The following is a 13,887-nucleotide window of genomic DNA, read 5'->3' on the forward strand; positions in this document are numbered from 1 at the left end:
GCCGGCGTCGGGGCCCCAGCCTTCATCGTCGATGTAGATCTTGCCGCGACGACTCTTGGTCATCCGGCCCACTGCGTACCCCTTGAGCCCTTCAAAGTTGCCCTTCAAGAACTCAAATCCACCATGCGCTGGCCCCACGGTGGGTGCCAACTGTCGTGGAATTGTCACATCAGATGTCCTAGTGAAAGGACTTAGTCATGGAGCCATCGCAACTTAGGAAGCTTGAAGGGGTTAATTAGGACAAGAGACACGAGAGGTTTATACTAGTTCGGCCCCTTACGATGAAGGTAAGGCCTACGTCTAGTTGGGTTGGTATTGCTTGATGTTTCGATGGCCAGGGAGCGAGATACGCTATGCCCGATTCTCGATGAGTTGTTTCTTACCCTAAGCCGCCAGCGAGTCACCCCCTTATATACACGGGTGGACGCCCTGCGGCCTATAGAGTCCCGGCCGGCTCATAGACAGTGTCCGGCTCGGTGACTAGTTAATTCTACCTTACGTTACAAGTCATATCTTCATGACAGTTTACCACTATGGGCTTTAATCCACCTGCGGGCCTTAGACCCTTTATTGAACCGCCATCTTCATGCTTGGTCTTGGGCTTCTCTCTGATGAGTCTTCTTTGCGTAACCCGACCCCTCCTGGGCGGCTTACACAAATAGTTATATCCCCAACAAAGATGTCATCAATAAACGAAATGACAAACTTACGATTTTCATCCTTGAAGATATAGTTCATCACACATTGGAACGTTAGTGGTTTTTTGGTGACTCCAAAAGGCATGATGCGGAACTGGAAATGCCCATGGTGGGTTTTGAAAACCGTTTTATGCTCGTCTCCTTCACACATACGAATCTGATGGTAACCGGCACGGAGATCGATATTGGAGAAGAATGCTGCTCCGGCAAGTTCATCGAGGAGTTCGTTGATGACTGGAAGGGGGAATTTGTACTTGATGGTGACTGTGTTCAAGCGTCTGTAATTGACGCAGAATCACCATGTTCCGTCCTTCCTCTTCACGAGCAGGACGTGGGCTGCAAACGGGCTCATGCTATGGGTGATCAACCCAATGTGCAACATCTCCGCAACTTGGCGCTCAATTTTGCCTTTCTGTAATGGAGAGTAGCGGTAAGGGCGACAGTTGACCGGTGTTGTTCCTGGCTCGAGTGTGAATGCGTGATCATACTACCGGTGTGGGGGTAGCTCCGTAGGCTCAGCAAACACATCATGAAAATCTGTCAACATGCGTTGAATGACAGGAGGAATTGGTTCTTCTGCCAAGTGTGGCGATTGGGTTTGACTTTCTAGCAGTGCAGCGACCCAAATCTCTTTTGCTTCTTCCATCTGCCAGAGGGACGCAACATCCAGCGCAACGATTGTTGGTTGTTTGTCTGAACGGACACCTGTCAAGTGTACCGCGATGCCCTCTCGGTCGAATTGCATCGTCTTCTTCTGCCAATCGCACTACATTGGGTTGTGCTGGGCGAGCCAATCCACTCCCAGTACAACATCATACACCCCCAAGTCGAGTACGCACATATCTGTGCCGAATTCCTGTTCTTGTGTCTTCCATTGCAGTTGGGGCACAATCTTAGTGCAGTGTAGTCGATGTACATTAGTGACATGAACTATCAATGGTCGAATATCAGTGGTGACAACTACCATGCGAGCAACGAACGAGGAGTTGACGAAGCTACTGCTTTTGTTCCTTCCACGGCATGGGCTGGCAGAAGATAGCATGCTGGATCTTTAGTCATTGGTGCATCCAACAACTCTAGTGCTTGGACTGCATCGTCCAAGAGCACTTCCCCATAATCACCAACCTCGATGGTGAGGAGCTGGGCGGAGCGCTTACACTGATGCTCGCGGGAGTACTTCTCCCTACAACGAAAATAAAGCCCGTGTTGACGCCTGTAGTCGCGTAACTGACGCTCCCTGCCGAATCGTCGATGGCTGGCTTGGGTGTGGCATTTGGGCGCACTGCGGGCGCCGCGAGCAGTGGAGGTGGAGGTGGTGGTGGTCGACCGGGCTGTAGTGTTGTATAAGGCAAAGGAGCTGGCCTGCTTGGGGGTATATGCCATGGACAGGAACACTGACTTTCCAGTTCTTCTTCCTGAATTCGGGCAAAAATGGTTGCTCTTCTGATACTCATCGATGCTTGGATGCGCACGGCTGCACGCAGTTCATCCTTGAGGCCCAACAAAAATTGTGTGATGAAGAACTTGGGACTGAGTGTGGCATCCAAGACGAGATAATTGTACATGTAAACCTCGAATTGCTATCGGTACTCCACCACAATGCCTGTTTGCCGCAGCTGCAGAAGGTTGTGCATCATGGACTCAAATTCCTCTGGTCCGAATTCCTCCTCGAGTGCTCTTCTGAACATCTCCCAATTCAGAACCGGATTCTGTTGGCGGAAGGTGCGGAGCCACAACGCGGCATGTCCTTCCACATAGAGTGATGCCGTGGCTACCCAATTGTGTTGTGGCACGCGGTATAGCTCAAAATATGCCAGGCAACGATCGAGCCAGACACACGGACACTCGCCGTCGAAGCGGGGGAAATTGTCTTTCGGCGGCTTGGTGAAGGAATCCTCTCGAGGTTGTTGCTGGTGATGGCGGTCGGTTTGCCACTGGTGTTGATCAGGGCAATTGAGGAGCGGTGGCCCGTCGTTCGCCAGCCGCGCGAACTGCTGGTTGCCGGCCAACGCTTGTGGAATAGACAGCGCACTCGGAGGAGGTGCGGTATGCGGGGCTGGTGGAGGTGGAGGGGGCAAGTGCTGCTGGGGCCCTTCCTTAATCGCCGACTTGTGGAGCGTTACCGCGAACGGGTTGTGGACCGCTGAACTTGGGGAAGGAGATGTTGAGGCCGAGAATGAGATAACCCTGCGGACGTCGTCCACATCAGCCTGGGTGAGGCCGATCTGCTTCAAGAGGCTCTGTAATTCGTGGGAGACTTGGCTGTTGAAGGTGTCCTGCACCTCGGCGTGCTTCCCCGCCTCCGCCTTCTCCTCGTCGAAACGCTCGAGCAACTTCTCCATGAGGGTTGTGAGGTTGGACGTCTGGTTCTCCATGGCAGCCATGAGGTGCCGCGTCTGCGCAGAAGCCTTGGACGGTGCCATTGCTCCCGCTCCGAGCAAATCGAACCCTCCACAGGATTTTCTGCAAATTCACCGAAGCAAATCCGCACCTGATGCAGTGGATGTTACCGATTTTCCAAGAGGATATGGGTGCGACGGCGTGGATTGGCAGCGGAGGAGAAGAATTTGTGGCTCTAGATACCAATTGTGATGACCCTAACCCTAGGAAAGGGTATCGGCCACACAGGAGGGAGAATCGGGATGAGGAGAGGAGCAAGGGAGAGAGGTAGACGAAATAGGTGAGAATGATTTCAGAGATATCTCATTTCTTGTCTATCTGTTCAGCCCGATAGGGTTAAGTACAACACGCTAGTTCCTAGGCCACATGCGGCCCAACACAACCTAGGCCTACGACCCACTTGCTCTCTCCTACTACTTGTCCACCGATACCGTATGACAGTATCAACTCCCCCAAGCTTGGACCTCGCTTGTGCTCAAGTGAAAGCCGATATTGATACTCATGACCACATTTTAGAGAGAGAGAGAGGTGTCGATAAAAACAAAATACAAACATAGTAGCATCATGATCAATATCATAGCAGCAATACATTATTATCATAAAACTTCTCATGAGCAAGTAACAATTCATCACGACAACGAAGTATAAGGCATAAACTTTCTTGAAAACTAACAAACTATGTTCTCGGTCAACAAGGCAATTGCAATTCATCATATTTCCAGGGAGAGTCTCATGTAGGAGCTCTTGTTTAGCAAGTCCACATACTCAACTATCATTTAGACTTCTATGATTGCTGACACTCATGCCATATATATGGAGCAAAAGTTTCAGTCAGACACGTAGAAAGATATCAGCTTATAATTTTGCCTCCCAACTCATTTACCTCAAGGGTAACGTCAACAATAGTAATTCATGATCACTCATATCCAACTGGATATATATACAGACGGTCTATTCTGCTAATATTAGCAGAATAACTATTCTGCACACCACTTCGGCACTGCACGCTCAACAGAAGCGCACTGCATCATTTTGACGATGAGCACTGCAATAGAGACTAGTGAACTTCTCGTCGGAAAAAATTGTACGCATTATTTTTTCGGTATTGTTTTTGCTCTAATTTTTTAACCGTTTATCGGAATGAGGCGTGTAATATACCGTTGAAAAGCTATGGATTAGGCGCAACTTCGACATGTTGAACACTTTTCGAGATTCCACACGGTTTAAGAGCAGTTTTGAAAATGGTGCGGCGGATGACGAGTGGCAGCGAGCGTTTTTTCGCGTTTTTTTCTAAACCGCTTGTCAGAATGAAGCAATTGTATGCCGTTGGATAGATATCGTCGAGGCGCATCTTTTTCATATATAAATCTTTCTCTAATTCGTTACGGTTGAAGAGCAGTTTCAAATTTACTAAATCGCGGAACTCTGTTTTTTAATTTTTTTGAAATTTTCGGTACTGTTTTTGCTCCAATTTTTGAACCGTTTGTCGAAACAAGGCGTGTTATACGCCGTTGGAAAGCTACGGACAAGGCGCAACTTTCATATGTTGAAATGGTTTTGAGATTCCTTATGGTTTTTAGTTAATTTGGAAAATCGTGCAGCTGACTTCGAGAGGTAACGGCTGTTTTTTCATGAAATTTTTACGAACGGCTGGTCGGAATGATTCAAATCAGACGCCATTGGAAAGATATCGACGAGACGCAACTTTTTCATGTAAAACACTCTCTCTAATTCCTTACGGTTTAAGAGTAGTTTTGATTTTACCGAAAAGCGGACACTCTGTTCTTCGCGAGACCAAAATCGTCGTATTTACTGCATCGGACAGAAGAACGCATTGCTTCAGACAAATATACCGCACTGCATCAGATGGGCAAGTGTACTGCATGGTTTCTTTTTGTTTAGACGTATTTTTTCTCGGACGAGAAAAGAAGAACACACTGCTTACCACACTTCATTAGATGGGCAAGTGCACTTCATGGTTTCTTTTTGTTTAGACGTATCTTTTCTCGGACGGGGAAAGAAGAAGACACTGCTTTAGACGAAATACCGCACTTCGTTAGATGGACCAGTGCACTGCATGGTTTTTTTTGTGGGACGTAAATTTTCCCAAACGAGGTGGAGTGCACTGCTTCAGACGAAAAACCACACCGCATCGGACGAGCAAGCGCACTTCATGATTTTCTTTTGTCGGACATAAATTTTCTTAGACGGAAAGTGGGGTGCGCTTCACATCGGACGTAAGTGGACCTCAACACTTCCGAAAGTGAACCGCGACGGCGCCGAAAGGGAACTGCATGACATTTTTGTCGACCTTTTTCATACTTAATATTTTTCTACGAGCGTAGACCAAACACGTGGACCGTATGGACGAAGCGAGTGAACCGTAGCGCATCAAGAAGTGAACCACATTGAATTTTCTGCCCTTTCACGTTTGGGAGTAAGTGAATCACATTGCAATGTCGACCAAATCAAAAACAGCAAATCACACGCACCGCTTCAAATCAAAAACCGCACTGCAATGTCGACCAAGTAACTGCACACGGGTTTCACTATACTACTTTTTGCAATGATTCTTAAACCAGGACAGGTGATACGTGTTTTTGTTCTTGAGCCCGAGTGAGCTTCCAGAGAGTTCAAAACGTACCCCCACACACATAAAAAGTGCAGTGCATTGTGCCGTCGATGCGAATTGCAGCATGCCCGCCGAGGACCTGCACTACATTTCACAAACAAAAAGGAATCACACTGCAGCACCATGGGCAACCGATCCCAGGCGAACGGCACTCGGCTCCCAGCGCCCTCGGGTGGTCGTCGGCGCCAACTTTTTTCACCATGGGAGCTCAATCGAGCCTCTTCCTGCTCAAAACAATACGGCGTTGCCGCTAACCATGGAAAAACAAAAAAGTGAGCGAGAGAAACTTAAAACAAAAACAACCTTTTTTGTTCGGAAAGGCACTTCCTTTTAAACTGCAGGCGAACAAAAGGAGAGAAGCTTCAGGTGAGGATGCCCGCACGCACGGACGAGCTGCACTGCACGCCAGGGCGAGCTGCACTGCACAGTCTGCACGCTAGAGCGAGCTGCACAGCACGCTGGTGGCACTGCACGCCAGGGAGGGTCACGGAACTGCATCGCATCATGCGTCATACTTCACGCCATCGCTGGCCGAACTGCACGTGAGCCGCCGGGGATGGACATGCACTGGACCTCGCCGGAGGTAGTTTGCGGGGAGAGGAGGAAGAAGGAAAGGAGAGAAGGGACGACGTCTCGTAGGGGAGGGCAGAGAGCTCGACGCAGCCATAAAGGAAGGAGCTGCAGGAGGATCCTGTCGTATCCGTCTCCAGGGAGGTGTGGGGGGAGAGAGGTGGAGGATCTTGCCGGATCCATAACCGACTAGCACAGGAAAGGGAGGTGTAGGAGGATCCAGCCGGTGAGCAGGCACGGGGGGGGGGGGATGTGGAGGAGGATCCCGCCGGATCCGTCGTCGGGCAATCACAATAGGAGGGGGTGGAGGAGGGTCCTGTCGGATCCGTCGCCGGGCAGACACGGGAGGACGGAAATGGAGGTGGATCCTGCCGGATCCGTCGCCGGGCAGACACAGTAGGAGGGGGTGGAGGAGGATCCTGCCGGATCCATCGCCGGGCAGACCCAGAGGTGGGAGGTGGAGGAGATGGGGACGACCGCTGCGCCGCGGGATCCAGGGCGCCAGCGGGGCCATGGAAGGAAGAAGGCCGTGGGGCTGGTCCCGAGCGGCGGCGCCGGAGGAAGGAGATGGTGGGGTGGGTCCCGAGCGGCGGCGCCGGAGGAAGTGGGTGGTACGGCGGGCCCCAGGAGCTGGTGGGAGAGGAAGAAGGGAGGAAGGAGGCGGGCGCGTTAGTGTGGGGTAGGGGCGGCGCTGGTGGTCACCATGGTAGCGCCGGTGGGAGGGAGCAGATGCAGTGGGGTTAGTGGGTTTGGTGGTTGGATCGGGGGTAGTGGGGTGCGGCTGCGTGATTAGTTTGTAGCTACGAGCCGTACGAGGTGTTATCAGAATAAGTGTTTTGATGTGCATAATAAGGTCTTAAGGGGTGTTATCATAATAAGGTCTTAAGGGGTGTTATATATATATATATATATATATATATATATATATATATATATATATATATATATATATATATATATATATATATATATATATATCCCCACCACATGATGCTTGCAAAAGAGAAAAACAAAAAGGAATAGAGGGGAACACTATTGACTCTTGCACGAAAAGTAAATACATAAAAATAAAATATAGGCCCTTCGTAGAATGAATCAGAGGTTGTCATGCTCTTAAGGGCTCATTCGTCCAAAAGTTTTACATAGTTGAATTCAAAACAAATATTCATATGCGAGTTGTTTGATTTGTACACGAGCGAAGGAAAACGAGATTCATTTCGTCATTAAAAAAAGACCTTGGTAAGTGCCACATTTAGGGTATGAACATATGGCAATTCCGAACATTTTTTAGGACAAGTTTAGTGATATGAGGATGACAACTTTAGTTGTAAGCATGATGATTTTTTTTCGGATGACAAGTTTCAGTTTTTATTGGATTTCTTTTTTTTTCTTTTTGGACAGCAACTTTATTTAGTTTTAAAAAATTCAGGACCGGGGTGCTTCGTACCACACCTGTGTCACTTATCATTTGAAAAGATAAAAGAAAAACTAGATTAGCAGAGAGCCGGCAACCCAAATCGATCGGCACCGGCGCTGGTGAACCAGCGAGGTCCGGAGCCAATAATTGAGGAGGAGCAGACGATGGGATCGGAACGGCGCTGCTGGAATTCGAGTGCCCGATTAAAAAAAGGGGAAAGGAAAGGAGACGGGCGGAGCCTCCGCCGATGGAAAGGAGACGGAGGAGGTTACACGGCGCACGGCCACGCGGCCACGCCGCGCGCGGGCGGGAGGGAGGGAGAGCGGTGGGTGGCTGGCCTGGCCCCGGCCCCCCGCACCGCGGCCTCGAGTGCCCACCACGGCACGGGCCGCACGACGCGGCGCCGTGCGGTGCGGTGCCTCTGCCCCCGCCCGTGCCGTGCCATTACCCACCCCTTACCGCCCGCCCACCCGCCGCCCCGCCCGCGACGCGACAAACCCCGCTCCAAGCAAAAACCACCACCGCATCTCGCACCGCACCGCCACGCCCCACGCGGCTGCCGCGGCCGCTGCCCCTCCACAGCCGGTCGTTCCTTTCACCGCGCGGCCCACCCCACCCACGCCCGCCAGCGGGCGGGCGCCCGCGGCCCACCTCCACCGCACCGCGCCTCCTTATATGACCGGTTCTCCACCTCCTCCTCCTCCGTTCCCCATCTCCACCACCACCACCAAACCCTAGCCGCCGTGCTGCGACCATGTCCTCCTCCTCGTCGCTCAAGCAGGACGACGTCCCCTCCTCGCCGGAGCTCCCCCCGCTGGCCGCGCCAGGCATCGCGGCGGCGGCCGCCGCGGCCGCGGCCGCCGCTTCGTCCGGCGGCGGAGGGGGAGGGGTAGGGGCGGGCGGCGGCTCCGGGAGGAGGCTGCCCCCGCCGTGCTGGACGCACGAGGAGACCCTCGCGCTAATCGAGGCGTACCGTGACAAGTGGGAGGCGCTCAAGAAGGGCAACCTGCGGGCGGCAGACTGGGACGAGGTCGCCGGCGCCGTCACCGCCCGCTGCGGGAGGTTCCCCACCGCCACCTACAAGTCCGGCGTGCAGTGCCGCCACAAGATCGAGAAGCTCCGCAAGCGGTACCGCGCCGAGCGGACGCGCTCCATGGGGCGCTCCAAGGGCCCCAAGTGGCCCTTCTTCCCGCTCCTCCACGACCTCGCCGGCGGCGGGGTCCCCGACGCCAGCCCCAACCCCATCATCAAGATCAAGCCCAGGGGAAACGCCACCCCGGCGTCCCCTTCCCCCGTGTCGTCCCCCTCGTCCGAGGACGCCGGGCGGAGCAGGAGCCTCCACGGCCTCATCTCCAACGGCGGGGGCGGCAGCGGGCTGCGCTTCACCATCCCCAAGGCTTCGCGCACCAAGCCGGGGGTCCCGCGGGAGGCGAGGCCGGACCGGGACAGGGGCGAGGAGGACCCGGAGGCGGAGGCCATGGCGGAGGTGGCGTCGGCACTGAGGGCCGTCGGCGAGGGGTTCCTGAGGATGGAGGAGCGCAGGCTGGAGCTCTCGCTCCAGATGGAGAAGGAGCGGATGGAGTCGGAGATGAAGCGCACCCAGGCGCTGCTCGACGCGCAGCAGCTCTTTGTCGAGGCGTTCCTCGGCAAGCAGCAGCCGCACCACAAGAAGCTGGTCTCCTCCGCCGCTGCTATGGAGGAGGATTGAGAACTAGAGCTCCGGCGCAGCCTCAGCTCAACTCCGTGTTGATGGATGCTTGCTGGCTTTGTTAGTTAACTCCGTGTTGATGTGATGTTTCTACTCTTCTTGTGTTTGGATGGTTGATTTAAGAAGTGAAGGGCAAAGAATGTAGGTGTAGGATATGGCTGTGGGAGGATTTAGAAAGTGTTCATTTGTAATCAGTGTGTTGTCTTTTGAGTTGCTGTTTATGGTGGGGAAAAGAAAAGAGTGCAGCTTAGCTTTGCTGGGAAAATCATCATCTGGTCACTGCTTGCTTCTTTGTCTTGCTGCTGCTTTACTATTGTCAAGATTGTCTCACAGTGAGCCAAGGTGTGATTGTTATGATAGTTGTAATCAACATTCTATCACTCATGGAGAGTTTGTTATGGATGGCCCTTGCGTAACTATCAACTGGGTACTTTGAATTTCACAGTTGCTGCAGGAATTGAACTATCAACTAGTGCTGTGAGTTTTACAGTTGCTGCACCAATTGAACTATCAACCGGGCACTGTGAGTTTCACAGTTCCTGCTGGAATTGAACTGTTTGTAGTATGAATTCCTATGGAATTCCTGGGCGCCACAGAACACTGCCATTACACTACTGAAGACGAGGGACGGCTGAACATCAATGAGGGCATGAAAGTTGCAAGCTGCGGCTGTAACTAATGTCACTGGATACGATATCTGTTCTTCTCAACCTTGAACTTTTCCATTCCCTCCGCCCCGTAGGGTGTATAGGGCGGGGTGCGGGTGCTCCTAGGTCGGTAATTTGATTGACTAACCAAATATATATTTGTGATGAAAAACATATGTTTAGAAGCTTCATCTTGTGTATGATTATAATGATATGCTTTTCATGACATACAATTTGATTAGTCAAATCAACGACCGTCCTATGCGCCGGACCTGAGGGAGGGTGTGAATTCACGAGGGTTCAGAACAAAAGCACCATAGCCAGAAGATAAGCCTCATGGAAGAAACGAACCTTTGTGCTGCCTGTAAACCTGCAACTGCACACCCTACACCTGCAGCGGCCATAAGGACTCGACATATCAAATTTGAAATCTCGGACAGGTGCCATGTTTTCTCGCATGACAAAAGCGGAAAACCAAAGGCAACCACTCCATCGGAATGGAACATCACCAGCTAACAAGCCAACCAAACATGAACTAACAGGCATAATGTATATCGCCAATGGTTGCAGATAATTCAGGTCCAACTGCTTAGAACTCATCAGAGCAAGCAGAGTACACAACTTTGCCAACAATTCTGACTCAAAATTCGATAAAACTTCAAAGCTAAAGTCAACGGTATAAAACCCACCAGGCCGGCTGATCACGGGATAATTCGGAACATAGGTTCATTCCTAAGGTAAAAGTGATGTCATCATGGTCTGATGGGAGGTATGACAACAAGGAGACTATGTAACTTTCAGAAGTCGCAGCCTTTCAGTGTCTTTGCCTGTATCTTCTGTATGTATCATGGAAATTCGCTAGCAAAAAACTGAAGTCACAGCAACCCGGCAGAATCAGTAATAGGGATAGAACCTGGGTGACCTCCTGAACCTGGGTGACCTCCTGCAGAGAAAAACAGAACATCAGAAAGGTCATCCTGGGAATTCTGTTTGAATTTCTCTCATCTTGGGCCCCATTTTGGATTTTTGGTAACCTCAGGAAAAGAGGAGATCCCAGGGAATAAAAGTTCGCCTGAATGTTTGGTGCACAACTAGTCGGATGCATTAGAAGAATGGCCTCCGCATGTCATATTCTTCGAATCCTTTCATTTACTTTATATTATATACAGTTTACGATTGAAATTCTGCTCTATTCAAACAGAAGTACTGGGTTGGTTTTGATTAGGCTTAGGCAAAATTTCCAATGAAATCAGGATAAACCAAAATTAAGCTGAAAAGATCAATATCTAGAAACAGTCGCTAAAAAATGATTCACCTAGAAAAATTCACTATATACGGGCTGAAATGTGTCTTTATATATCCAATTCAGAAAGAAGTTAGAACATCTTATATTTGTGAACGGAGGGAGTACTAAAACAGCAGATGAGAATGCCATAAACCTCAGGAAGAAATGGGATGGTAAAATCAAGAAAGAAAGTATCATCTCAGTAGCAGTCATAATTTATTAAAAGTGCTTGCCGAAATCCAGATTCTTGGCGTAACAAATGGCAATGCAAAACTTTCTGGCTCTGTGTGCTACTGCATATTGGAAAGTTCTTCATGGACATGCTAGAAGTACACTTTAGGATAAGAAACAAAACTAGAAGAAAACCTCACATTTCCAACATAGATGGAGCGAGCATCCACCTCTGCCTTTTCGAGTGCGGTTACCGCTGCAGCTGGATCTTCTGAAAAAATAGACCGAAGGAGGAAAAAAGTGTAAACAGATTGTAGAGTTTAATGGCTAACTGAAGGCAGAGAGTCCATTAAAAATAATGAAACAACGGCATGGCATGGCACTCATGATCAGAAAGAATCAAACGCAAAAGAAAGAAGATGCCGCCGCTTAGGATCTTTAATCAGCATCTATGTTTCTATTTATAACCATACTTATTAAGTAAGTATGTAAAGGGTGAGGCTTGAAGCAAACACTTAATCGTGTACACAATATCATCTTTAAATGCACCATATGTGTGCATTTTAAACCAGGTCATCTCACATTTCTCTTTGCTGTCAGAAAAATATCAGAAGCAGCAGTAAGCATGTACCAGTAGAAGAAGAAAAAAAGGTAACAACCATAAAACCATGCTTTCCATAGAACATGTTCATCAACTTCAAACCATCATCATGGTAACCTATTCTTACAGCTTTGGTTATGATATTTTCAAATGCACCATATGTGTGCATTATTATTTCGAATCAGGTACGTAAGCAGACCCCTTTCCTAATTTACATCGTTCATGATTGATTTGGGGCATTCTTTAGTGTCATTTGTCTAAAAAATTACTCCGTTCAGAACTGAATTCCATCTGGACACATCGGTAACATTTCGGGAAATGTGGAATGCAGGATGAGCTCAATGACTTGATGATGCTCTACAAAAGTGCAATTGTTGACGCTAGAAAATAACATTCTAATAACCGTCTCCGGATAGTAAATGTGACGAGTTGCGAGAAGAAAGATGGTTTACACTTTACAACAATTGTAGTAAATAATGCTTAGCAACACTAATCCACCACGTAACCAGGTGAGTCTAAGTAATGCACCATTATTATACCCCTACTCCAAAAGACAGCCATGTACGTAGCCCGCCCACGAGGCGCTACGGTCCTGCTTTACGCGTATAGGGGGCTGCCTAGCCCATGATTAGGTGCCGACATCACCCCCGCTGCCTGGCTATCACCTTAAACACTGTAACAATCCTTACCAAAGCTGTTCAAATGCATATTACTGGTACAACACAAATCAACAGAGCAATGAAATGAACAAACACACAATGCTGAAAAGATGCACTCACCCAGCACCTACAAGTACTCGAAGGCAGCAACTATTCCGACAACCAACCACACAGAGGTCGTCAGAAACGAAGAAACTAGGAGCCTGTTGACTGGAAAGTGAAGATCAAACCGATCACCTAGTGTCAGCGATTCCACATCGAGAGTAGCACAAATCTAATCACATGAATGACGCCCAAGTAACAAGGCGCTCGGGATCTCACGTGCATCCAACCAATTTCACTCCGGGCAACCACCAAAGACGAAACAAAGCGCTAATTACACGAGCAGAAACGGAGAGGGTGGTGGCGACTAGACAGATTACCATGCGTAGCGGCGGCGGCGACGGCTAGCATCTCGCGCTCGGTCTCCTCCAACTCCCGCAGCCTCCTCCGCATATCATCGATCTGCTGCACATCACCATACCGTACCCTATCCTCGTTAGCACCCGACGCCACGAACACCGCAGGCGCTCAAACCCTCGAAACGCGAGGCAAAGAGGCTACGCTGCAAGCTGTAACACACGCACGCACGCGAACCTGGTCCACGGAGGAGCGGTTGCGGTTGAATCCGTCGCCGCTGCCGCCGTTCCCGCCCTCGCCATTGCCTCCGGCGGCAGGGAGGACCTCGCCGTTCTCGATCGGGAGTGCGCGATTGCCCGAGGCCATCTCGCCGCCGCCGCAAGTGCTGGTTCGCTTGGTGCTCTCCCTCTTCAGTTACTTTTGTCTTGGTGATGACTAGCTCCTGTTGCCTCTTTTGGCGTGGCTTGGTTGGTTGGAGAGTACTTGTACACTTCAGACGGGAAAGCGAGTGGAAGATCCCACGGTTCTGTGTCTACAGATGTCAGATCGGACGGTCGGTTCGACCCACCCTAAAAAATGGAAGGGGGTTGTCGTTTCAAAATAAAAACCCTAGAGAAAGCACGGTAGAAAAAAAACATAGGGGAACTGTAAGAGAAATCCCTAGAGAAAATATAAGAAAATTATATTCTTTTCCAGCTAA

General features: G+C 50.1%; 2 protein-coding genes across 3 annotated transcripts; one reads left to right on the forward strand and one right to left on the reverse strand.

The window, feature by feature from the left end:
* Nucleotides 1–8,464: 8,464 nt before the first annotated feature.
* Nucleotides 8,465–9,690, forward strand: LOC123128221 (trihelix transcription factor ASIL1). Its single transcript, XM_044548165.1, has one exon. The coding sequence runs from the start codon at nucleotides 8,472–8,474 to the stop codon at nucleotides 9,423–9,425; it is 954 nt and encodes a 317-aa protein (XP_044404100.1). The 5' UTR covers nucleotides 8,465–8,471; the 3' UTR covers nucleotides 9,426–9,690.
* Nucleotides 9,691–10,585: 895 nt separating this feature from the next.
* On the reverse strand, nucleotides 10,586–13,652 carry LOC123091959 (polyadenylate-binding protein 1). 2 transcript variants are annotated; one of them, XM_044513599.1, is made up of 4 exons: nucleotides 13,425–13,652; nucleotides 13,211–13,292; nucleotides 11,729–11,799; nucleotides 10,586–11,015 (listed from the first exon to the last, which is right to left on the reverse strand). In XM_044513599.1, the coding sequence occupies exons 1-4, from the start codon at nucleotides 13,551–13,553 to the stop codon at nucleotides 10,887–10,889; spliced, it is 411 nt and encodes a 136-aa protein (XP_044369534.1). In that variant the 5' UTR covers nucleotides 13,554–13,652; the 3' UTR covers nucleotides 10,586–10,886. The 2 variants fall into 2 exon arrangements, with proteins under 2 accessions (XP_044369534.1, XP_044369529.1); XM_044513594.1 differs by having other exon boundaries at nucleotides 13,211–13,295.
* Between the last annotated feature and the right edge of the window lie 235 nt (nucleotides 13,653–13,887).

Source organism: Triticum aestivum, chromosome 1B, assembly GCF_018294505.1.
Source record: "Triticum aestivum cultivar Chinese Spring chromosome 1B, IWGSC CS RefSeq v2.1, whole genome shotgun sequence".
Taxonomy (NCBI): domain Eukaryota; kingdom Viridiplantae; phylum Streptophyta; class Magnoliopsida; order Poales; family Poaceae; genus Triticum; species Triticum aestivum.